The sequence below is a fragment of the Musca autumnalis genome, unplaced genomic scaffold (genome assembly GCF_047663935.1).
Source record: "Musca autumnalis isolate F117 unplaced genomic scaffold, ASM4766393v1 scaffold_4, whole genome shotgun sequence".
Taxonomy (NCBI): Eukaryota; Metazoa; Arthropoda; class Insecta; order Diptera; family Muscidae; genus Musca; species Musca autumnalis.
The window spans coordinates 241,531,697-241,558,233 of NW_027411977.1; the positions used below are offsets into that span (position 1 = coordinate 241,531,697).

Consider the following 26,537-nt stretch of genomic DNA (forward strand, 5'->3'; position numbering starts at 1 on the left):
TAAATACCAAATTTCAGCTATTTTGGTGGAATATTGAAGACACAACCTTCAAAATACGAAAAATCGGGAGGTACCTTTCTATGGGGGCTATATGACAAATATATAGGGGAAGTTTGAGTACCCCCAACGAAGTCTAAATACCAAATTTCAGCCATTTCGGTGGAATATTAAGGCCACAACGTTCAAAATATCGAAAATCGGGAGGTACCGTTCTATGGGGGCTATATGAAGGTGTGGACCGATTCCAATGGATTTCGTATGAGTTTTCATTTGACGTATACGCAAAGGAATTGACAGTTGAAATCGAGTGGATTTCGTAAATGTAAACCAAGCATTACTCTTTTCCTCATATTATGTATGTAGCTATTAATAGTTGTGCTCCAAATCTAAAAAGTTTTTAACATTTTTACCACTTACACATGTATTGTATGTGTATCTCATTTTCACAGTTCATTATTTTACTACTTTTACCATTGAAAAAGTACGGGACACACATAACGATTTATAATGCTTTCATTTATTTTATTTATTTACTCCTGAGAATAACTTATGTGTTGACAATATTTGCAATAAAAACGCTTGAGTTCCATGTTATCTATGATGTAGAATGCCACCGGCAAGAATGTACCTCAAGGGCGTATTGTGTGGCAAATCTTCCATTACATTTATTACAGATATACTCCGTATCAATAGAAAAAGGATGCGATTTTCTCATATGTATGCGTAGTTTACACTCTTCTTTAAAGGAACGATCACATTGTTCACAATTATATTTCGTAGGCATTTGAGTGGAATGGGCTCCTTGATGCATCCAGTAAGAATGCTTATGAAGACCTCTTGATGTGGTAAATCTTTGATTACATATTTCACAAATATACTCGGTATCTATAGACGAAGGATGTCGCTTTCTTATATGTCTCCGTAGATCTCCCATTTCTAAAAAAGAATTATCACACATTTCACATTTGTGTCTAGCACGTGTTTTAGCTATTGGATGCATCAGGTTTGAATGCTTATCCAGACCTATTTGTGTGGTAAATCTTCGATTACAAATTTCGCACATATATTTTAAATCTATAGATGAAGGATGTTTCTTTTTCATATGTTCCCGGAGAGCATATAATCGTACATAACAACTACCACATATTTCACATTTATGTTCAGCAGGTGGCTGAGTTTCTGCATGCTTCAAGTAAGAATGCGTATCAAGACCTCTTTGCGTGTTAAATCTTTGAGAACATATTTTACAGACATACTGTGAATCTATTAAGGAAGGATGTCTCCTTCTTATATGTACCCGGAGATTTTTAGATTCTATATAATATGTATCACATATTTCACATTTATGTTTAGTAGGTGTTTGAGATTCTGGATGCTTCCAGTAAGTATGCGATTTAAGACTTGTTTGTGTGGAAAAGCTTTGATTACATATTTCACAGATATACTCAGCATTTATAGAAAGAGGATGTTTATATCTGATATGTCTCCGTAGATTATTAAATTCTGTATAAGAACTACCGCATAAGTCACATTTATGATCAATAGGTTTTTGAGCTACACGGGAAGTTGAAATAATAGATCTTCTTTTATTAGCACTGCTTCTAGCGCCTGTATCACCATTGATGTCAGGGCCTTTACTATTCTGCTCTTCTTTGCGCACATCAATTATTTCTAATTTGGGTACGGATATCTGTTGAGTTATTGTATCAGTTAGATGTTGTTGTGCAACATGTTTGTCGTGGCTATTCGTGGCTTCCGTACGATCATCAGATTTCCATGTGAGTGTTGACGGTGAGTGGATGCTAGGTGAATCCTCTGGCAAAAATTCATCCATTTCATCCACATCCTCTTTTTTGATTATATCAATTGAAGATTCATCGACATTCTCTGCTAAAAATTCCTCCATTTTATCCAAGTCTTCTTCATTCCCTTTTATAACATTTCCCATATTTGTAAAATTTACAAGTTTTGTTGTTTTGTAGCTAAGTGAATTTGTATCATTGTTAGAATCTTCCAGATTATAATCATTGGCAAAGTTTTCAGTTTTTATGAACAAATTCTCCGACATCCTTTTTTTGAATATATTCTTTTCAATTAAGGAAACGAGATCCTACTACAATGTAATTTAGGGCTGTAAAATAGAAACAAAAATTACATATGTAATAATTTTTAAGTTTATTGGTAACAAAATTTAATTTTTTATATTAATTTCCTATTTTAAGACACTTTGTAGGATTTTTGTTTATTTTCACGGTCAAAATTGGCCAAGTCCAATATGGCAACCCTAAGCGAAGGTGCCAGATTGCTTTAGTATTTCGTCTCAAGGACTTGCTCTTTCCCTCACCTTGTGTAAGCTGCTATCAATGATATATACTGAGGGTTATCATGAATGAAATTTCCCCGTGAGTTTCGTCTTTCCGCCGTAGCAACTTAAGGGAGAACGTAAAAATATCCCGGGGAATTGCCGTTCATGGTAACCCCCCTTGCTTTATTTTATTTAATAATAATTATTTATTATTATAATTTTATAATATTTTATTTAACCCAGATATGCCCATTGCTTGATCGTGATCATTTTAAAAGTATTTTTATATTATTTTAGAAGCAAGTGTGAAATAATAACAGTATGTTTATATGTTTTTTAAAATTTTTTTGAAATAAGTGGTTTTTGAGGCCACTTTTGGAAACAGGGTTTTATCATATAACTGGGAGTTATGGGACACAAAACATTTGACATATAGTCCAAAGACACCTTTTCGGCATCTAGTTAACGTTTTTTCGTAGTAGGCTCCACATCGTGTATGTTTTCGTTATAAAATTACCCAATAATTAATCGGTCATAACGCAAATCATTGTAAAAACTAAGCGATCGGTGGCAACTTCGATGAACTAGACCTCAAAACTCAAAAATAGTAGCTCAAAATAATAGAATCACATAATATCCCAAGAGCTACAGATGTGTACTGAGTATATCACCAAAATAAACGGTACTTTGATAAACATAACATATCAAATTTCCAAGAATTTTGTGTGTCCTATATATAGGACGCTGGGCATATCTGGGTTAATAATAATTTGTTATTTATTAATACAAAGTTAAGTTCATATTTACTCTCTCTCAGCCCCCTCTCTCAGCTACAAACTGACAATTGCCGCAAGTAAACTCGCCTAATGTAAATTGGGACCAAATGACACACACTCCCATTACCATCCACAAACAGTTTGCGGTGTTTTTGACATTTCACATGACATTTCCCTTTTAAAGGGGTAATCAAGGCATATTCATATAAGGTAGAAGTGACAATCAGCTGTATTCTTACTTTTTTTGTAAATTTAGTTTTCAAAATGTAATAGGGTCTACTCATGAAATTTGAAACTTCGAAATTTGTTAACATAAAATACTGCTTTTCATCCTAAACGTGTAATAAAAATTACCTACGAGGTTTCTGAATGCGTTATATTTACATTTTGATTCAAATTTGTTCTATTTTAGAGGATTTTCAAAACGTATTTATGTTTTCCCGAAAAAAAAAATGGAACGACCCTATTATTCAATATTTTCTTTGACAATTTATTTTCAATAACAAAGTTTTTTTTTGTAAATTTGTTAGTTGTTGTAATTCATGCATTTACCATATATAAAGTTCAACAAAAAAATTGAAAGTATATACATAAGTCCCAATTTACATTAGGCGAGTTTACTTGCGGCAGTTGTCAGTTTGTAGGTGAGAGAGGGGGCTGAGAGGCAAAGGGTTACCATATGCCTCACCTCTCTCTCCATCAAACTGACAGTTTCCGCAAGTAAACTCGCCTAATGTAAATTGGGACTAACGAGTTGGTACGAAGTGGAGAATGGTGCTGTTCAAACTGTTTTCTGTTTTCGTTTTAACTGTTAAAATTTAGCAAGTGACTTGAGTTGTGTCAACAGAGTGAATGAGAGATAGACAGTATTTGCAGGTAGATGCATAAACCCAGCTGATTGAACTTGACCAAAGCGTAATGAATTTATAGATTACTCAATTTTTCCGCGGTCAAGTAACTCAAACCCGAAAACACAAAAAAAGTTCCAAGACGATTTTTTGGGAAAATTACAATATTTTCTTAGATATTTTTATCTGAGGATATTGTTCCCATCAAAAACTAACCCCATGTAGCCATTTGCAAGAACAAAATATTTATTAACTTGTATTTTTTGGCATTTTATATTGAGTTTCTCGAACACACACAGGAAAGCATTCTGTCGTCTATAAATTCATTAGACTATGGTTACGATTTGTTATTGGTGCAGAAAACAAAGAGAAATTGACACTAACTTTAAAGTCGCCTAATGCTCATGACTGATCTACCACAATCCCGTCTCCTTCTACCTGACATTGGCTCAGTGCCCTTAATTCTATTTTGTTGTAACTGTTTTATTACCTCCATTGCCCATGTTCAAAACTAAAGTTTATTTATTATGTTTCAGAACCATCGCCGTAGTTTTTTATCTGTATCTCATAGAACCAACCAGGATTATGGAAAATACTGTTATGGAATTTGGTTTAGTTTTCTTGTGAAGACGTTGTTTTATTCCCCGATACGATTTGTATCAAAACGCCGCACAGAGGCCGAATTCATTGATCAAGCGGCGCGAATGTCAAAAAATCAAAGTATAAAATTGCGAAATGTTTTCCATTATAACGATTACAGACACTCTGCTGACTAAGGTTTTGTTTTTACTTTTTTGTTGTTGTAAATATTCACTCAGTTATTCAGTGTCAAGTGCAAGAAATTTTGACGGATCAGATTTTAATAAAATTGTTGCTAAAAACCTGATCTCATATTTGTTTAATTGTTAAATAAATTCGTAATAAAACTAAACAAAGTTTATTTTTTATTGATAGGAGAGGGTTTAAGTTAAATTAAAATAAAATGTTTGGGGCCTGAAGTTACATAGTTATAAAGCAATAAATTTTCAAAAATTATTATTTTTTGTATGTTTTTAGTGCAATATACTTTTGTTGGATGGAGCGTAACTACAAAGGTCCACCGAGGTTCGGTCCAGTTATTTTTTAATAATTAAATTGGACTCCCTAGATTCCGAATAACCAAAATTTAGCTGCAAATCTTGATGATAAATGGTCTTGAAAAATAGCTTAAATCCTCAAAATACCCAAAATCTGTCGGTACGGTTATATGGGGGCTATATCAAAATGTAGACCTATGTTCGCAATTTTTGGTGGAGAATTTTTGTGTCCACTGGGAACCCCAAATACCAAATTACACCTAAGTTGGTCGGAAAATGTAGCTTTAAATCCCCAAACTACTGAAAGCCGGGAGGTACCTTAAAAGGGGTCTATACCCAAACGTGGACCTACATATGTCCACAATTTTTGGTGGAAAGGTTTAGTAATCACTAGGAACCCTAAGTACCAAATTGCAACTAATTTGGAAGGAAAAGGTGGCTTAAATCCTCAAAATATCGAATATCAGGAGGTACCGTTATATGAAGGCTATACCAAAATATTTGCCTATGTTGTTCATATTTAGTCCATAATTACCCACAGACACAGATTGAGTTTGTGCAAAATTTCAGAAATATATCTTCATTCGTTTCCAAGTTATTAATTTCGCGCCGCTAGATCAGTGGTTTCGACCACTGTGCGCCGGTTCGTTTAGATCAGGGATGGAAAATTAACTATTTCAAAAAGTACTAAAATGGTACTTTTTTATATGAAAAGGTACTTATTTATTATTTTTTTTTTAAGAAAAACAAAAATAATTCTTATTCAGAGCAATGAAAGAGAACAAGATGTCATCAAAAGAAATTTGGAAATTAAATCAGAATAATCTGATAAAGCTCAAATTTGGGAGTTGATATTTCAAAATGTTTTTCTTCAGTTGGAAACAGTCTCATTAAAAGTGGAAGTATACTACATATTTGTCTTTCAATCTATAACATTTTCAGGTGCCTCAGTAGACAGAGCTAAGAATTACTCACATTATTGCTCTGTTCTATTTTTAAATTTTTGTCAAATTTAGAAAGGGAAGGGAAATTGTAAAAAATTCAAATCTAGTGGATTTGAAATGGTACTGAATTGCTCGCGGGGGTACTTCGGTACTTTTTATAGTGAAATGGTACTGAAAAAAGTACTATTGTACTGAATTTTCCATCCCTGGTTTAGATTACAATTCTACAATGCTTTTTTACAAATTATTTGCTCAGCACACTGGTTTCCCTTACTTTGTCTCCAACTGACGGTTTTAGTTCGCGGCCTAAATTACAACTCACAATTCTCTGATCGGGTAACATCTAGGATACCAACAATTGATCAGTGCAGAAAATACACAACTCAACTTGAAATCATTTGCCCTGTTCCAGAACCTGAAGAATCTACTATTTTGTACTTTTTTTTGAAAATTTTAAAAATAGTAGATTCATGCAGTTCTGAAACAGTCCATTTATGTTTATAGCACCCATGAATTTTACGCTTCGATGTGTGAAAAAATAATCGGCCTGGTGAAGAGATAAGCTAAGAACCCGTGAATTACAAATTATCGTGATTCTGTTGTAGATGAAGTTGGAATATTACTTAAATAACTCATCGAATAAATGAAACTCTTGTATAATTTTTATTAACATTTTTATTTAATACGGTACATTTGAGTGATTTCATACAACTAAAGACCAATCTTTACCCTTTTTTGTTATTCTATTCGAAAGTCGAGAAAAATGTAATATTACAAAACTGATGGTGGTTATTCTGAATGAAAACTCATCGTGAGCATTGTGTCTCCGCCTATATAAATTAATGAAGAAAAAAAGGTATAACCCCCGATATGTTGATGCCAGGATTCCACAGAATCACTTATGTTACAATATTTGCAATCAAAGGTTTTGATTGCTGTCTATTTTTTTTTTTTTTTTTTTTTTTTTTTTTTTTTTGAAGTTCGTTGGTATGCGTTTCAAATGTCAATTCCATTGCTTATAGTTCAAATAAATCCTCATAAAGAAGGTTAACCCTGCAAAAAGCTATAATATAAACATGACCTTATAAGCTTTTCTAGAAGCGGGACAATGGTGGCAATGATTTCTTTAAATGTTTGATGAGGCCGGACTGCCGGACTGCTTCTTCACAAGTATGCCGCAGTTCTTATATTTGTATTTTCGTAGCTAACCGTTGATATCGTCTCAATGAATGAGAATTTTCCGATTGTCATTACACATTCTCTACAGTCATAATCCGTAATCAGTCATAGTATATTCTGTAAAATCGCTGCTATAGATTCGGGGCGTGACACCTGTGACTTAATCTGCATCTATAGACGAAGGATGTTTCTTTCTTATATGTGCCTCAAGATATCTAGATTGTTTATAACATGTACCACATATTTCACATTTATGTTCAGCAGGTGGTTGAGTTTCTGGATGCGTCGCGTAAGAATGTCTATCAAGACCTCTTTGTGTGATAAATCTTAGATTACAAATTTTGCAGATATACTTTGAATATGTAGATGATGGATGTTTATTTCTTATATGTTGCCGGAGAGTAGAAAGTGTCGCATAACAACAACCACATATTTCGCATTTATGATCAGCAGGAGTTTGAGTTTCTGGATGCGTCTGGTCGGAATGCATATTAAGAGCTGTTTGTGTGGTATCTATAGACGAAGGATGTTTAGGTGGTGTTTCAGCTACTAGATGCGCCCGGTCCGTGTGCCTTTCAAGACCTATTTGTGTGGTAAATTTTTGATTACAAATTGCACACATATAATCAGAATCGATAGACAAAGGATGTTTATGCCTTATATGTGTCCGGAGAGATTGAGATTGACTATAACAACAACCACATATTTCACATTTATGTTTTGTAGGTTTGTGAATGGAATCATCTCCTTGATGCAACCGGGTAGAATGCGCTTCAAGACCTGATTGTGTGGGAAATCTTTGGTTACAAATTTTGCAGATATACTTTGCATTTACAAACAGAGGATGTTTATGTATCATATGTACCCGTAGATTTGTAACCAGTGTATAAGATCTACCACATATTTCACATGTATGTTCAGCAGCTTTTTTAGCATGCGTCCGGTAAGTATGTCCATCAAGACCTGCTTGTGTGGTAAATCTTTGATCACAAATTTCACAGTTATACCCAGTATCTATAGACGAAGAATGTTTCTTTCTTATATGCACAAGCAGAGTTTTAGATCCCATATAACATTTACCACATATTTCACATTTATGTTCAGCAGGTGTTTCTCCATGCTTGCGTTTCGAATGTATATCAAGGCCAGTTTGTGTGGCAAAAGTTGTATTACATATTTCGCAGATATACTCAGTATCGGTAGGCAAAGCATGTTCTTTTCTCATATGTCTAATAAGAGTTGTTTTTTCGCCATAACAACTACCACATATTTCACATTTATGTTCAGCCTGTTTTTGAGTGGAATGCATCAAGAGAGTATGCTTATTAAGACGGTATTGTGTGGTAAATTTTTGATTACAAATTTCGCAGACAAACTTTGCATTAAATTGCAAGGGATGTTTGTTCCTCATATGTGACTGTAGATATTTATCTTCTCTAAAAGAATTACCACATAATTCACAATTATAATTAGAATTCGAAGGATGCTTCCATTCGTAATGCTTATAAAGACCTGTTTGTTTGGTAAATTTTTGATTACAAATTTCGCAGCTATACACGGCATTTACAGACAAAGGATGTTTAAGCCTCTTATGTCTCTGTAGATTACGAAATTCTCTATAAGAAATACTACATAGTTCACATTTGTGTTTACGAGAAGATGAAATATCATATTTTTTTGTGTTTTTATCCTTACTGTTCTGCTCATCTTCGTGCACATCCATTATTTCTAATTTGGGTAAAGATATCTGTTGAGTTATTGTACTTGTTAGATGTTGTTGGTTACTAACTTCCGTACGATCATCAGATTTCCATGTGCTTAATGACAGTGAGTAAGAGCTAGACGAATTCTGCGTTACAAATTCCTCCATTTGATCCACGTCCTCGTGGCTATCCTCCGATAAAAATTCGTCCATTTCATCCAAGTGTTCTTCTTTAATTACAACACTTGTGGATTCATCGACATTCTCTGGTAAAAATTCTTCCATCTTATCCAAGTCTAGTTCATCTTCTTTAATTTCATTTATCATATTTGTAATATGTTCAAGTTTTGTTATATTGTCGCTTAGTGTAGTTGTATCATTGTTGAAAATTTCCTGTTTATAATCTTTGGCAAAGGGTTCAGTTTTTATGGAAAAATCCTCGGACATCTTTACTTTGAATATCTTTCTTTTCAATTGAGAAAATGAAGACCTTTCTACAATGTTTTAGGGCTGTAAAATAGAAACAAAAATTACATATGTACATAATTATATTAAAGTTTTTTGGTAACAGCCATGGTAGAACAATATGTGTGTTCGTTTACTTACAATTTGTACAAATTATTACTGGATGTTGTTCGTTTACTCTACAGTACCATACAAAATACCTTAGTCGATTACAAGAAGTTACTGGGCTTGTACAAATTATTGAGTAAACGAACAGACCTAATAACAGGTAACAGCAATACCCAGCTGACTGAAATGGCCTGTAATGTTAGTGTCAAATTCCATAAGACATTTTATTTCTATGTTCGAGGCATGGCAGAATTACCCAGGTAGTGGCATATTAAAATGTTGAATACGTTGTGTCAAAACGTTATGTTTTTGGGAAAATTACATCAAAAATATTTTTTTATAAAGGGATTTCACTTTTCATATTCGAACAGCTGGTGTGATAGCACTACCTGGGTCATGTTACAATAATACAGGTAGCATTATCATGCCAGCTGATGGTAACATAATGTGTCAATTGAACTCGTATGTGAGCCACAATTTAGAGAACATAAGTGAAAACCCTCTTAAATCTTGGGAGTTTTTAAATGAATGCTTGGGGAGGAAGGAAAGGAGGAAAATATGTTTAAGAAATGATACGGATGAAATTGTTAATGATGGCAAAGTCATGTGTAACATGTTTAACGAAAATTTCTTAAATATTCCAAAGATCTTAAAAGATAACATTACATGTCGAGAAAGTGATCACTGCAATGATCTAGACAGCCTTAGGCAATGTCAAGAAATATTTTCATTGAAAGCTGTAGATAAAACAGAAATGGAAGAACTGATTGGAAATATTGATACCAGCAAATGTCCCGGTTATGATGGTATTGGTGGTAGAGTATTAATTGGATCAAAAACTCATATCAGCGAACATCTAGCTGTCATTTTTAATGAAATAATAGATACATCTATTTATCCTGATGTCCTAAAAATTGCTAAAATAGTCCCAATTCCCAAATCAAAAAATGCTTATAAAACTTGCGAGTTTAGACCCATAGCTTTATTACCATTAATAGACAAACTATACGAGAAGTTAATTCATAAGCAGATATCAGATTTTCTGGAGCAAATTGGGCAAATGTATTCAATGCAATTTGGTTTTAAAAAATGCAGCGGGACCCAGGAAGCTGTTGCCAATGTTGTGAACCTAATTTGTGAAAGTCTGGATGCAAACTTCGGCGGAGTTGGTGCGGTCTTGTATGATTTCTCCAAAGCTTTTGATCTAATTGACCACGAGATCCTACTCACAAAATTGCCTTACTATGGTATTCTAGGCAAAGAGCTCAAACTTGTGAAAAACTACCTCCAAAACAGGAAACAGTTTGTTGAAGTAGACGGAATAAAAGGATACATTGGTGTAGTAGAACACGGAGTTCCACAAGGTAGTGTTCTGGGCCCCTTGTTGTTTACTATATTTCTCAATGACATATCGAATTTAAATTAATTAATTATTTATGCGGATGATATAACCCTCTTATATCCATATAATCATGAGCTGGTTCTAAAGGTCCAAATGGAACATGATGCAGAAGTTTTAATGGAATATTGCAGAATTAATAAACTAGTAATTAATCCCAATAAGACGAAAATAATAAGGTTTAGACCTCGATGTCCACAAATTGATTCCAACTTTTATGTTTCCATAGGAGGAAAAAGCATATCTGAAAGTCAGTCTGTAAAATACTTAGGCATACATATGCAAAACAATCTGACGTAGGATGTACACATGGACTCATTACGTATGAAAATTGCTCCTGCTATTGGAATTCTACGAAAGTTCAGAAATAAGTTTAATATTAAAACCAAACGCTTACTATATAATTCACTAGTGCAAAGTCATTTGAATTATATGGCAATTATATATGCACATAAGAAAACTACTCACTTGAAGTCACTTCAAAGGACGCAGAATAAGGCTCTAAAGATTGTTTTTAACTTGCCTCAATTATACCCAACGTACGATCTTTATAATAATGTTTGCAGAGATGTACTTCCATTGTATGGATGCTATAAATTACAGATTCTGACATATATGTATAAATCTGTAAGGAATATTGGATTCAATTCAATGCCAATCAAACTTTGGTAAACACGAGGAACTGTACAAATTTAGGAGTTAAAAGATGTCGGTTGGAAATGACAAAACAACGTATTGAACACAGTGGATGCTTAGAATTTAACCATTTGCCCAATCACATTAAGAATCAATCACAAATATCTCACTTTAAAACTGAACTAAAGTCTTTCTTGTCAACAAATGTAGGAATGCTTTTGACGTAAGTCATCTGAAATTATATAAATAATAACGTTTTTATTATACCCTCAGTCTTTAGGCTATGAAGGGTATATACACTTTCATACGGGCAAAATGTGCCTCATCGAAATAATGGTTTTAGACCCCAAGTATGTTTGGACGAAATGTGTTTCAGACAATTTGGAGTCGATTGAGCAATGTCCGTTCGTCTGTCTGTCTGTCTGGCTGGCTGGAGCGCACGATAACTCTCGAACGGATGAACCGATTCGGTTCAAATTTTGGCTTTCGTAATATTTTGTCCAAACTTAGTTTAAGTTCGAAGATGAGCTATATCGGTCCACTCCTTCCGGTACCTCCCCCACAAAAGTTCGAAAATGTTCGAAAAATTTGTACGCACGATAACTCATGAAGGGTGTAACCGATTTGGTCCATACTTTGCCCATCGTGGAGCGTGTACCAGACTTAGATCAGGTTTTAATATGGACTCAATCGGTCCACTCCGTCGGGTACCTCCCACACCAAATTTTGGAAAAGTTCAGTTTAGGAACATCTCTCGAATCGCTTGGATTTTTGCTTTAGCAACTTGTATTCACTGCCCTCCATACGACGGTACAAGTTTCATCAGGGGCAAGTCCATACTTCCTGAGAAAATAGCCTGAAAGTTGCAAAAAATCCCTATGACACCGTGTGAGGAGGTTGGAGGGCAAAATAACTCTCGAACAGGTCTGCCGATTCGGTCCAAAGTTTGGCCTTAGTAATATTTTGTCCAAACATAGTTTAAGTTCGAAGATAAGCCATATCGGTCCACTCCTTCAGGTACCTCCCCCACAAAAGTTCAAAAATGTTCGGAAAATTGTGCGTACGATAACTCTTGAAGAGAGTGGGCGAATTGGTCCATACTTTACACATCCTAATATATCTACCAGATATAGATCAGGTTCAAATATGGACTATATTTGTCCACTCCATCCGGTACCTCCCACTCAAAATTTCGGATACATGTTCACTTTAAGACCTGTTTTCGAATCAATTTGATTTTTGTTGAAGCAACTTGCATTGCTGCCTCAATTGCGATGGTAAAAGTTGTTTCAGGGGCAAGTTCATACTTTTGAGCAAATATCCCTGAAGTTCTAAAAAACCCCTATGGTACCATATGTAGTGGCTGGAGATCCATTCTTTTTAGTATCTCCTCCGCAAAACTTTTGATATTAAATCCCAATCAACATTTTTGTTAGTTCAAACGCCCAAAATTTTTAAAACTCCCTAAATACATGCGTTTTTTGGAAAAAAATTGTTTCAATATACACAGGCTGAGGGTATATCTCTGTCGGCAAAGCCGACTGATACTTTTTTACTTGTTTTCAATTTCTTTTGATGTAATTAAAGTAATGCTAACCGTTCTTTAAAAACAAAATGAAATATTAATATAAAATAAGCCTCAATGGCGCTGGGGCAATATTTAAGTAATGTAGATAAATAAAAATGAATTTAATAAAATACAAAAAAAAAAAATTGATGTCAAATTTTGACATCTTATGTTGCCAACAATTGCCGATGCGGCTACCTGTGTATTTGTACCATGACCTGGGTAATTGCAGGGCACATTTATAGAAGGTAGAAGTGACAATCAGCTGTATTTTTACTCTTTTTGTAAATTTGGTTTTCAAAATGTAATAGGGTCTACTCATGAAATTTGAAACTTCGAAATTTGCTACCATAAAATTCTTCTTTTCGTTGTAAACGTATAATAAAAATTACCTACGGCAGTTCTGAATGCTGTATATTTACATTTTTATTAAATGTTTCTTTCTATTTTAGAAGATTTTCAAAATTAATTTATGTTTTTCCTGAGAAATTTTTAGAACGACCCTATTATTCAACAATATTTTTTTGCCATTAAAAGTTCAAAACAAAAACTATGTTGTTTTTGTAAATTTGTTAGTTGCTGTAATTCATGTATATACCTTATAATAAATATGTCTTACCCAACCTTTACACATGCCAGTGACAGTTCGAAAAATTCAATACATACACAATATTTTACTACCACAATTACATTTTTTGAATTGTCGACTCCACTGGCACTAGATTTTTCATGCCAGCAAAATTTTGAGCTGGCTGCCAGTGATATGTCGAAAATGAAAAAAGAGTTGCCGAGACTATTTTTTAATCTATGTACATTTTTGTTTCTTTTAAGAATGCAAAGATTTAATGCATATTTTCAAAAAGATTAGGAAACACAAATAATACGTCTTGGTAGCTGCAATATATTAGTGGTTTGTAAAGACATAATTTTGATGTTTTTCATGCAAATATAGGTTGATATATAATTTCCCTTCTGGGATTATACAATATTGAAAAGGCGCAATACCAGATTCATTATGTTTATGATTTAAAACAGTTTATTTAAAACGAAATAAAATAAAAAGTAATAAAGTATGTTGTTAATTGTGTTTTAAATCTGAAATATAATGCACTTTTGTGTGTTAATGCGGCTTAAACTAATTTTGAAATTGAACTTTCACTGGCATGTGTAAACACACAAGAAAACTGCATGCCAGTCGAACACTTTTTCGGCATTTTCGAGTATAATACATGTACTCAATTGGCACCAATTCACTGGCATGTGTAACGGAGATGTTAGGTAATTGTGCCATGGTTCGATGTATATTAGGGATATATATTTTTTGAAGTAAAAATATATTCATCAGAAAAAAAACTATTTCCCATAAAGACTTCTTCATATAAATGACATGTAACCTCCTCCAAGTCCGGGCGACTTGCCGCAAACTTCTTATAGAGGCAGTACAACATTTGATATGGTGTGGTATTTCGATAAGTTCAAAAAAATAAAGCCCTAATAAACATGCGTTTTTTATTTCAAAAACAAAGGATTGAAGCAGTTTCTACTTTTTCGATGAATTACCAGCGTCCCCAAATATTTTCCCAAGAATTCTACTTTCTGCGAGAAAATATCAATTTAGTGAAATGAAATGGGAACATTTAAATTGAAAATCTAACCAGTTTTTATTCATGTTTTCCAAAATATTCAAGGAAATGTGAAAAATGTTAGTTTTTTTTTTAATTCCAATAACTTATTGACATTTTTTAGTTTGTTTACATTTACCGATGACACTAACATTACAAACAAAAACAAATTTCCATGTGGTTGTTGTTGAGTTGTATTTGTTGTAGTATTTACTTTACCTTGTTCGTTTTACCATGGCTAACAGCATTAAATTGTTGTTATATTAATTTCGTAATCCGTTTAAGACATTCTGAAGCTTTTATATTTATTTTCACAGTCGAAATCGTGAAAGTGCTTTATGGCAACCCTAAGCGAAAGTGTCAGATTCATTGAGCATTAGCTCCGTTCCAGTACTTTTTTAATGGAAAAATGTGCAAAAGAGAGAACCGTCAAAAATAAGTTCAACGCACACATTTTTCAAAAATGTAGGGGAACGAAAAATGGCAGAAACGTAAAAAAAACTGGATTAATAGTCAAAGTCGGCATGTCAGCCAATCGGAAGCCGGCAAATATGTTGCACATTTTTGCTCGCTCAAATTTGTCGTGTAAAAAGTTTCTAAAGAGAAAGCTATTCAGCGCAATTTTTGTTCAAAGAGAAGTGAACATTTTGCAACTTTTTTGGTGTACGGGAACGCATTTTGGGCAAAAATGAGCAAAATGTGTTAAATGTTTAAAAACTTTTTAGTTCTGGAACTAAGCTTCTGTCTCTCGTAGACTGACTCTTTCTTTAATATTTTAGCTGCGTTCCAGAACAAAAAAGTTTTCCCCATTTTGCACATTTAGGGTAGAGACATAGCGCTTCTCACCAAAGCGCGAAACATGTAGTGTAGTGGTTTGTGATGACAATTTCTCTGACATTCTTTTTCATTTACAAAAACCTTCTGATGAATCAGCTCGTCTCGAAAGAGAAAAATAACAAAATTAAAACATATGATCATCATCGCCTTAACAGGTAAACATAAATAAATATTTTGTTCTGGCAAAAGACTACATGGGGTTAGTTTTTGATGGGAACTACCCTGTAGGAAGCATGGGGACATGTGTCGACATGTCAACACTTTGTCTACTATTACAAAGACATAAATATATGTCTTTGACTATTATGGTGAAAAAGTCAACACTTTGTCAACTATTGATACTTTTATCATAGACTAATTAAGTAGAGACTACGAACGCTCTCATTTTTCATTCTCAACCAGATGTCGCACGAATCGATTTGGGGCTAGTCATCTGACTCAAGCCAGACTGGGGCTAGTCAAATGACTCAACTTCGAAAACAATTTATTTGTTTTTCTACCAATTAGGGTCTTTGTTTGCAAACTTCGCCACTTTAAAATGTACTTTACATATGAAATTAACTATGCCACTCTTTTTGATAGGCATATAGTTCGTAAATGTTAATATTTTTAGGAGTTTTCGTTTGAGTGAAACGATTAGCTTTCACTCAAACCATAAACATGCGTAAACGACATCTATGTCGCCGCAGATAAATGATGAGAGCCATTCTTTGTCTCTACATTAATTAGTCTATGCTTTTATCTTAATAAGAAGAAGCATTGATTTATTTTAACAGCTGATAGCCCAACGATTGTTTAGTGTAAAATAATTTTGGTGCTTCGTGAAAAAAGTGTTTTTGTGAAAAATCAATAAAATATCGTGAATTTAACGTGTGATTCAGCATTTAATCACAAGTATGATAAAAATAAATTATAAAAGACAAGTGAAAAATTGCAATTATGAAAATACAAATTCTGAGGCGGCTGACAACATGTGTGGTGAAACTTCGACAATTAGACATTTTGTGGAATCTTTGAGAAGATTGTGGAGCCTGGCGAATATAATGTCCCGTCTTGCTGGAAATGTTGAAACCAATGTACATATTTGAACACGACATAATAATGAGTTATAATGTCCACTGTTTATACAGCTGTAATAGGTAAGCAAATTTGAGGACATTTTGTTTTTTTATACATGTTTATTCTTTTCAATTCCTAGATGTTATATCAACATTCAGCGAATCGCATGATAAAAGGTTAAGTGCAGCAGAAGAACAAATATTTTGAGCAGACAAGTCGCACCAAGTCTTATGACCAAGAAAATAAAAGACGATGATATTTCTGACAATGAAAACGACTTTGTTATTATTTAAATACTCAAATGTTTAGCCAGCCTCGAAAACATTGCCTTTATTTTGAACTTATGTGGGATCTAGAACTTAGCCCGTTATACGCAATTTTTACTTTTTTAGCATTTTCAATAATATGTATTTTTCAGGGTTTAAAAGCCAGCATCTAAAAACATTAGCATTAGCTGTACACTTCAACTGCTACACAATATTCACACACACGGCTAAATAAGCAACCGAACGCATATTTATTTTTGTACATTTTTGCTTATTTCGTTTTTTACGCCTAATCTTTTTTTCGTTAGGCATAATCGACAACCACGCTACATATTTAGCAGTCGGCTGACCATTCGTCGCAGCGAATTAGCCAGAGAGGGTGTTTTTTGTCATTAGAGTTGCCAACGCAGTAATAAAAAAGATGTCATTTAATGTCAAAATGCTCCCATCATATGGTAGCCTCTAAAGAATACTAATTATTATTATTGTTTAAAAATAAAAAAATATGTTTTGAACGGCTTCACCAAAAATTCACATGTTCTTTGAACGAAAAAGTGGAATTAATTATGTCGTGATTTTTAATGCATTACACTGGTAAGCCTGATCTCAAAAACAATTGTATGCTGAAAACATGGCTAAGTCGTTGAAACTTTGTTGCTTATTCTCTTTTCTGATATGTATTGATCATGTGTGCTGCAAAATATGAGTATGCGTGCCCGATGCTATTTTATTAAAGCGAGAATATCAAATAGCATCAGCATCGCTAGCAATATTTTTGTGAAATTTTTTGCTACATGTTGCCGTTGTTCATTGTTGCTAAACATATTTCGAAGAAATTTTAGCAGGCAAAGCTGCAAATATTCGGTGCTTTTGCTAATATGGCGTTAGCATTTTAAACCCTGGTATTTTTCTTTAATAAAATATACTATTTAAACAAAAGTGTAAGATCATCGTCTTATTAAGCGTACCATATAGCTTTTTAATCTATAAAAAGTTCATATAAGCCAAAAAACTTAATACGAAAAGTCTGGTACCAATGTCTCCATATGACCCTTTATGAACTATTGACTCACTACCTCCAATGTCAACACATGGTTCCTCCGGAACTACTGACTTACTACTGACTTACTACTGACATACTAGTTTCAATGTCAGTACTGACTTTCGAATGACACGTTCATACAAAATGTCTATAGGAAATTACATTAGTTGTCTACAGTTTGTCAGTTGTACTGTTGACAATGTCAGTAGTAAGTCAGTATAGATTCACTATTGACATTTCCTACAGGGTATATTCTCAGATAAAAATATCCAAGAAAATATTGTAATTTTCCCCAAAAATCGTCTTCGAACTTTTTTGAATTTTCGGATTTGAGTGACTTGACCGCGGAAAAATTGAGTAATCCGTCGTCTATAAATTCATTAGTCTATGGTCTGGTACACGAATTATTTCCAGATTTACTTTAGGCAGTGTTACCACCAAACCAAATCCGTTTTTTTGGATGCAAAAAATCGTAAAAACTGTTTTAACAATTTTATTTTATAACCATACATATGTTATTTTTTTAATTACTTTATTTAAAATTATTTCTTTTAATGATACAAACTGTAGGATTAAACAGTAAAAAAAAAAATAGTTCAAAAGTTCATAGTGAACATAGGGCGCTAAAAAACTCTTTCCCATCTTGGTCAGTCACTTGCTAGGATCTTTACTTGGTTCCATGTGATGTTCCGAGGTTAGTTTTCGTTTTTAACCATACGAATCCATGCTTTCTGTGACCTTGCGGATTCCATTCGAGGGCTTGCCTGGCTATATCATTGGATGGTCTTCTCAATATATGGCCAATCCATTGCCATTTGCATCTGCAGATCTAATTTTCGATGGGCTGCGATTTGCTAGTTTAAGTAGCTGGGTATCATTACCAAATTTGGCCAGAATATGCGCAGGATTTGCTTTAAGCATTAATTGCGGCATGTTTTCAGTCTTTTTCTGGGAGTTTGGGTGGAGCTCCAAGTGGTGTTGTACAAGGGCACCAATTTTACGCTGCAGTCGAAGATTTTGAGTTTCGAGCTGGTTGAGGTGTTGTTTGAACGCAAAATTCTGTACAAGCAGTGAAAGGCATTGCGGAATGTTCTCTCCGTTTTTGGGTTTGAGGGACTTGACCGCGGAAAAATTGAGTAATTCTTCGTCTATAAATACAATAGTCTATGATTTATATTTGACATGTGTTTGAATGGAATAAGCCACTGGATGCATCTTGGTAGAATGCCTACAAATTTCGCAGATATAGTCTGAATCTATAGACGAAGGATGTTTATTTCTTATGTGTGCGCAGAGTGCATAAGAATCCGCAGAACATCGACCACTTAGTTCACATTTATGGTCAGTTGGTGTTCGAACTTCTGGATGCATCTGGTAAGAATGCTTATCAATACCCGTTTGTATGGTGAATATTCGATTACAATTTTCGCAAATATACTCTGTATTTATAGATGGAGGATGTTTATTTCTTATATGATCCCGGAGGCTTCCAAATTCTACATAACAGCGACCACATATTTCTCATTCATGTTTAGTCGGTATTTGACTTTCAGGATGCGATCGATAAGAATGCGTCTTAAGACCTTTTGGTGTGGTAAATCTTTGATTACATATTTTACAGATATACTCTGTATCTATAGACGAATGATGTTTCTCTCTTATGTGTTTACGTAAACTTGTTTTGTTTATATAAGAACTATGACATAGTTCACATTTATGTTTGCTACATCTTTGAGTGCTATGAGCTGCGGTATGTGTCATATAAGAATGCTTATCAAGACCTTTTTGTGTGATAAATCTTTGATTGCAAATTTCGCAAATATATTCTGAATCTATAGACGAAGGATGTTTATTTCTTATATGCGCCTGTAGGACTTTAGATTCGCCATAATAACGGCCACATATTTCACATTTATGTTTAGTAGGTAATTGAGTTTCTCGATGCATCCAATAATAGTGCTTATTAAGGCCTTTTTGTTTGGTAAATTTTTGATTGCATATTTCACAGATATACTCTGTATCTATAGACGAATGATGTTTCTCTCTTAGATGTTTACGTAAACTTGTTTTGTTTAGATAAGAACTATGACATATTTCACATTTATGTTCAAAACGTGTTTGAATGGAATGATCTCCTCTATGCATCCGCAAAGAATGGTGATTAAGACCTGTTGGTGTGGTAAATTTTTGGTTACAAATTTCGCAAATATATTTAAAATCTAAGTAAGAAGGATGCATATTTTTTATATGAGCCCGTAGAATTCGAGATTCCCTATAACGACGACCACATATTTCACATTCATGTTCATAACGTATTTCAGGTACACTAGAAGATGAAATAACAGATCTCTCATCTGTGTGCACATCAATTATTTCTAATTTGGGTAAGGATATCTGCTGAATGTTTGTATTAGTGTGATGTTGTTCTGTAACATGTTGATGGTGTTGTACTACATCATGGGCAGTAACTTCCATACGATCATCCGATTTCGATGTGAGTGATGACAGTGGGTAGCAGCTACGTGAATCTTCTGCTAAAAATGTGTCCATTTCATCCACGTCCTCTTTTTTAATTACATCAATTGTGAATATATCGACATTCTCTGGTAAAAATTCTTCCATGTTATCCAAGTCTATATGTTCTTCCTTTATATCATTTTCCATATTTTTAAAATTTTCAAGTTTTCTTGTTTTGCAGCTTAGTGTATATGTGCCATTGTTAGAATCTTCCTGTTTACAATCATTGGGTTCAGTTTTTATGGACAAATTTTCCGACATCTTTACTTTGAATACTTTAGTTTTCAATTATGGAAAACAATGTTACTTAAAAGTTTTAAGGACTGGCTGTAAAAGAAAAATAAAATTTCGTATCTATATATATATATATTTTAGTTTTTGTAACATAATTTAATTTTAGCTTTTTTCACACGCCATATCTCTGAAGATATGGCAGCTCTAAGCGATGGTGAAGTTAAGGAAACGGAGAGAACATTTTTTTAAATACGTTTGTACTCAGAGATGCCAACTATTCCTAGGTAAATAACGCTACAGAAAAGTTGCCTTAAAAACCACCACAAATCTCTAATGACCAATAGCTCATTTAGACTAGCCATACATCCTCAACTGGATTTAATAAATCCAGTACAAAACTCATTGCATTTAGATATACCTTTGGAGGATTTAAATGGTAGTCAGCTGATTTTTGTTCATAGCACAATTGCCAAAGTATCCCATCCAATCGAATCTGAAGCGTCAGAAAAAGTTGTTGTAAATTGAACTCGTCTCAAAAAACATACGGCAAATTACAAATTTATTGTTTAGTGTTGAAAATGTCAGCACATTATGCAACTAATGCAAATAACGAAATATTTTATCGTTTAGACATCGTACATATTAGTCTTGGTTGATTAAAATCAACTCTGTGTATATCATCAAAGCAAATTTAATTTTTTCGCCTTTTTTACAAATTTTGACATTTAAAATTATTTTTGTTGCAGCAATTCACCGATTCATCTACCTTGTTTCTTATGCCAGCATGCCACCTTTTGTATTTCCTACCAACGTCTTGCGAAAAAAGTAGAGTTGTATGCGAGGATTTATGCCGGATTTAAAACAAAACCACTTTTCATGGTAGAACAAGAAAAGGTAGCAGCAATACCCAGCTGACTGAACTGGGTTGTAGTGTTAGTGTCAAATTCCATACGACATTTTATGTATTTATTTCTATGTTCGATGTATGTTAGGGATATATATTTTTGAAGAACAAATTTATTCATCAAAAAAAAAACTATTTCCCATAAAGACGGCTTCATATCATTGATTGTAACCTCCTACAGGTCCGAACGACATGCCGCACACTAAAACACCGCTTATAGAGGCGGTATAATATATGTTAATATGTGTGGTATTTTGTTAAACTTGAAAATAATAAAACCCTATTAAACATGTGCTTTTTTGTTTTCAAAAGCAAACGATTGAAGCAGCTTCTCTTTTTTCAATGAATTACCAGCGACCCCAAACATTCTACCAGAATTCTACTTTCTGCGAGAAGTTATGCATTTAGTGGAATGATATGGAAACATTCAAATTGAAAATCTAACGAGTTTCCATTCATGTTTTTCAAAATTTTTAATCAAATGTGAAAAATTATTAGTTTTTTAAATTCCAATAATTTATAGACATTTCCTTGTTTTGTTTACATGTACGTTGACACTAAGGTTTACAAACAAAAACAAATTTCAATGTGGTTGTTGTTGAGTTGTATTTGTTGTAGTATTAACTTTACCTTGTATTTGTTCTACCATGACCACTTTTTTATTTTTGTATGAGAAATCTGGTAAATTTTGGCCGGATTTAGCAAATAAAACATCATAATGTGCTAAATGCGGCTAATGATGCCATATATAAATTACCAATAAGACCAAAGAATACTCCGAAAATGTGCAAAAACGGCAGAAATTATCAATTGTTTTTTTTAATTCCTCCCTTTCTATGTAGAAATGTACATACATATTTTTGTCCATTTCTTCAATAAAATATCCCAATTCACCTGCCCTTTTGTATTTTTGAACGTTATCTGTAGTGGTATTCTCTACGGCATTTTTTTTGCAAAAACGTAGAGAAGTAAAGACAAGAAGAAATGCATTTTTCAAAAACATATGCTCATAGTTCCACATTTTGGTTACAGATGGCTACACAACTCACTGGAATTGATAACAGCAATGCCAATCGTTTTTGATTCCCATTTCTCGCGGCAGAAAACATTAACGTCGTGTTTTGTGGTTGAAATGTATTTCTTTCCTTTTTTTATTGTTCATTTAATGGAAAAATCAAAAGCGAATGCCGTAAAACTTGAGTTTTAATGTTTTCTTGTCAATATTCCAATGAGTAACAGTTTTCGTTTAACAAAATGTTGCTATGATATCGTAGCAACAGAGGTTAACTCCCTCTACAGTTAATTTTCCACAATTGACTTTTCCTGTCTTATAATTGGTCTGTTCCTTTACTTTTGAAAGTGGTAAAACCGGCAAAAGTAGCAAAAGTTGTAATCTGCTTCCATATGAATTGTATGGTGTCTAAAGTAAAGGAACGCTTTTCGAGTAAAAAGTTGTAAAACTTGAAGATTCTTGCACGTAAAGGAACAGAGCTAATATTGACATCTTTGTTTTTTGGCTACAGACAAAAATCGGTCAAATTAAAACGAAAAATTATGAATGAAAAGTTCAAATAAAAGTTGACATCACTGTTGCTATTGGTAAAACTTTGTGACTACTTTTTATTGGTCGCTAACATACCGAATAGTATTCCCTGTAGGAAGCATGGGGACATGTGTCTACATGTCAACACTTTGTCTACTATTATGGTGACAAAGTCAACACTTTGTCAACATGTTGTCAACTATTGATACTTTTATGTTAATAAGAAGAAGGATTGATTATTTTAACAGCTAATAGCCCAACGATTGTTTGATGTAAAATAATTTTGGCGCTTCGTGAAAATAGTGTTTTTGTGAAAAATCAATAAAATATAGTGAATTTAAAGTGTGATTGAGCTTTAAATAACAAGTATGACCAAAAGAAATTATAAAAGATAAGTGAAAAAAATGGACAATTATAAAAATACCAATTCTGAGGTGGCTGACAAACAGTGTGGTGAAACTTAGACAATTAGACATTTTCGTGGAATCTTTAGAGAAGATTGTGGACCTGGCCAATATAATGTTCCGTCTTGCTGGAAATGCTGAACCCAATATACATATTTGAACACGACATAATAATGAGTTATAATGTCCACTGTTTATACAGCTGTAATAGGTAAGCAAATTTAAAGACATTTTGTTTTTTATACATGTCTATCCGTTTCAATTCATAGATGTTATATCAACATTTAGCGAATCGCATGATAAAAGGTTAAATGCAGCAGAAGAAGCAATATTTTGAGCAGACAAGTCGCACCAAGTCTTATGGCCAAGAAAATAAAAGGCGATGATATTTCTGACAATGACGACGACTTTGTTATTATTTCAATATTCAAATGTTTAGCCAGCCTCGAAAACATTGGCTTTATTTTGAACTTATGTGGAATTTTGGACTTAGCCCTTATTTAGAACCCGTTATTCGCAATTTTTACTTTTTTAGCATTTTCAATAATATGTATTTTTCTTTAATAAAACATATTATTTAAACAAAAGTGTAAGATCATCGTCTTATTAAACGTACCATATAGCTTTTTAATCTATAAAAAAGTTCATATAAGCCAAAAAAACTTAGTAAGAAAAGTCTAGTACCAATGTCTCCATATGACCCTTTATGAACTATTGACTCACTACCTCCAATGTCTCTACTGACTCACTACCTCCAATGTCTCTACTGACTCACTACCTCCAATGTCAACACATGGTTCCTCAGGAACTACTGACTTACTACTGACATACTAGTTCCAATGTCAGTACTGACTTTCGAATGACACTTTCATACAAAATGTCTATAGGAAATTACATTAGTTGTCTACAGTTTGTCAGTAGTACTGTTGACAATGTCAGTAGTAAGTCAGTATAGATTCACTATTGACATTTCCTACAGGGTTGTTACTTACCGATATTTTAAGCATTTTAATTTTAACGATTTTTGTCGATAACCAAAAAATACGTCTGTCTGGTTACTCTAAAATATAAAGACAAGTTAAAAAAAAAATGAGTGTAGATTTTTTTTTTTAATAAACACATCATTTATATAAAGAGAAAAAAGAAAAGCATTTCAGTTATGTGCACGAAAGATATTAACGAAAAACTAAAAAAGTTTCAAATTCAATACCATAAAAGTCTTCTTACTTTTTGAGAGTTTTCAATAAAATTAAAAAAAAGTTCGCGAAAATAGAAATTTAATATGTAGTTGGATAGCCTTTATTTTGTATAACTGCCTTGAGACGATCTGGCATTGATGCCACAAGTTTTTTTTGTGTAATCTCTGTCAATTTTCTCCCATTCCTCCAGGAGAACTGTTTTAATTTGTTCTTTGGAGCTAATGTGGTGAGTTCTTATTATTTTTTCCAGCATATTCCACAAATTCTCAATGGGATTCAAATCTGGACTTTGCGGTGTTTTTAAAAGATGTGGTGTATTGTAGGCTAAATACATCCTAGTATTATGATCCATATGTTTGGGATCGTTGTCTTGTTGAAAATAAAAATTGTCTAATAAAACGATTTTTCCAACGCTTGGCTTTAAATTATTCTTCAAAATTTCAATATATGCTTTATGGTCCATTACTCCTATTATTTCGAGTTTTCCGACCCCATTTGCTGCCATACAACCCCAAACCATTATACCTCCTCCATGTTTAACTGTTTTTATTGTGTTTTTGGGGTTGTATGTTTCCCCTGTCTTTCTCCACACCCTCATTCGCCCATCAGAACTATATATGTTGTATTTTGATTCATCAGAGAATACTACAGTCCTCCAGAATTCGAGAGACGCATGTTGATATTGACGGGCAAACTCAAGACGTTTTTTAAGATTTACCTCATTTATATAAGGTTTCTTTCGGGCTCCTCGAGAATTGAAACCAGCTTCTACGACTGCTCTTCGCACAGTTTCTGGGTGGACATCTTTATTCTTTGATTTGAGGAGTTCCGCGCTAATTTTTGGTGCACTTATAAATGGATCAGTTGCTATCATCCGCATTATAGCTTATCTCCATTGTTTAAAATTTTGGGCCGTCCGGATTTTGGTTTATTTGCAACACGGCCCTCATATTTAAAGCGACCGACCACTGATTGGATAGTGGATTTGCTTCTGGACATTATCTGCGCTATTTCGTGGTACGATTTGTTATCTTTTCCGTGTAATTTTAGGATTAATTCACGTTCTTTCTCAGATAAATATTTTCCAGGCATTTTGAAGTTTATTTTCACAAATTTGATTACACTTAAAAGAAAAACTAGTATGGAAGCTCGTAAAACTCGAAAAGTCCACATCACCATTTATTCATTATCGTATTCTGAGTAAATTGGAGGAAAATTTAAAAAGTACGAAGACTTTTTTGGTATTGAATTTGGACCTTATTTTAGTTTTTCGTTGATATCTTACATACAAGTAACTTAAACACATTTATTCATCATCTATATATAAATTAAGTGTTTAATAAACAAATCTACACTCAAATATGTTGAACATTTTCGTTTATTTTTCGCGTTTTTCATAAATATTTCTAAATATTCTTGGGGTACGAAGACATTTGTGGGACACTGTATGTTATATTACAAAGGTAATTTCGTTTGTATTCTATCATATTTTGTATTCTCTTTTGAAACAGTATTAAAATTTAATAATTAAATTGTAATAAAATTGCTGCCTTGTTTCTTAAATACCTATACATATTTTCTTCGTACAATTTCACCCAATGTGAAACACTGTGAGAGAAAACCAAATGACACACACTCTCATTACCATCCACAAACAGTCTGCGGCGTTTTTGACATTTCGCATTCTTACTTTTGTTAATAAAAACGGCCTTTTTGTAATGGAGAAATACAAGAATATAAACATACCTTGAAGTTGATGTCAGCTGATGAATGTTGTTTAATAACACTTATATATTGCTAATTTATTATATTCTGTTATAAACTTCAACAAAAAATTAAAAGTAAATAGCGCGTAGGTACGAAGTGAAGAATTTGACCGTTCAAACTATCCTTTGTTGACATTTT

The 26,537-nt window shown here is 33.3% G+C and overlaps 6 protein-coding genes across 10 annotated transcripts in view; 2 read left to right on the forward strand and 4 right to left on the reverse strand.

The window, feature by feature from the left end:
- LOC141403808 (uncharacterized) overlaps positions 1–8,941 on the reverse strand; it is a 28,317-nt gene extending 19,376 nt beyond the window's left edge. The window contains exon 1 of the mRNA XM_073986790.1: positions 8,824–8,941. The gene's annotated coding sequence lies outside the window, so the exon portion shown is untranslated. The remainder of the gene's footprint in view (positions 1–8,823) is intronic.
- Positions 1–26,537, forward strand: part of LOC141403826 (uncharacterized) — a 153,155-nt gene that overhangs the window by 79,470 nt on the left and 47,148 nt on the right. The window lies entirely within an intron of this gene.
- Positions 1–26,537, forward strand: part of LOC141403779 (uncharacterized) — a 137,184-nt gene that overhangs the window by 78,927 nt on the left and 31,720 nt on the right. The gene's annotated exons all lie outside the window — the stretch shown is intronic.
- LOC141403784 (uncharacterized) lies at positions 502–26,522 on the reverse strand. Of its 3 annotated transcripts, none has more exons than XM_073986746.1 (2): positions 26,379–26,522; positions 502–2,131 (listed from the first exon to the last, which is right to left on the reverse strand). In XM_073986746.1, exon 2 carries the CDS (start codon positions 2,066–2,068, stop codon positions 596–598), a length of 1,473 nt encoding a protein of 490 aa, XP_073842847.1. In that variant the 5' UTR covers positions 2,069–2,131; positions 26,379–26,522; the 3' UTR covers positions 502–595. The 3 variants fall into 3 exon arrangements, with proteins under 3 accessions (XP_073842847.1, XP_073842850.1, XP_073842849.1); XM_073986749.1 differs by lacking the exon at positions 26,379–26,522 and adding an exon at positions 3,113–3,207; XM_073986748.1 differs by lacking the exon at positions 26,379–26,522 and adding an exon at positions 2,345–2,425.
- The window catches only part of LOC141403742 (uncharacterized), a 42,085-nt gene continuing 22,157 nt past the window's right edge, over positions 6,610–26,537 (reverse strand). For both annotated transcript variants that reach the window (XM_073986631.1, XM_073986632.1), the window contains exon 2: positions 6,610–9,340. In XM_073986631.1, the coding sequence (XP_073842732.1) occupies positions 7,289–9,277 (1,989 nt within the window). In that variant the 5' untranslated portion in view covers positions 9,278–9,340 and the 3' untranslated portion in view covers positions 6,610–7,288. The remainder of the gene's footprint in view (positions 9,341–26,537) is intronic.
- Positions 15,318–26,537, reverse strand: part of LOC141403818 (uncharacterized) — a 241,152-nt gene continuing 229,932 nt past the window's right edge. The window contains exon 2 of the mRNA XM_073986812.1: positions 15,318–20,675. Within this exon, the coding sequence (XP_073842913.1) occupies positions 19,353–20,609 (1,257 nt within the window). The 5' untranslated portion in view covers positions 20,610–20,675 and the 3' untranslated portion in view covers positions 15,318–19,352. The remainder of the gene's footprint in view (positions 20,676–26,537) is intronic.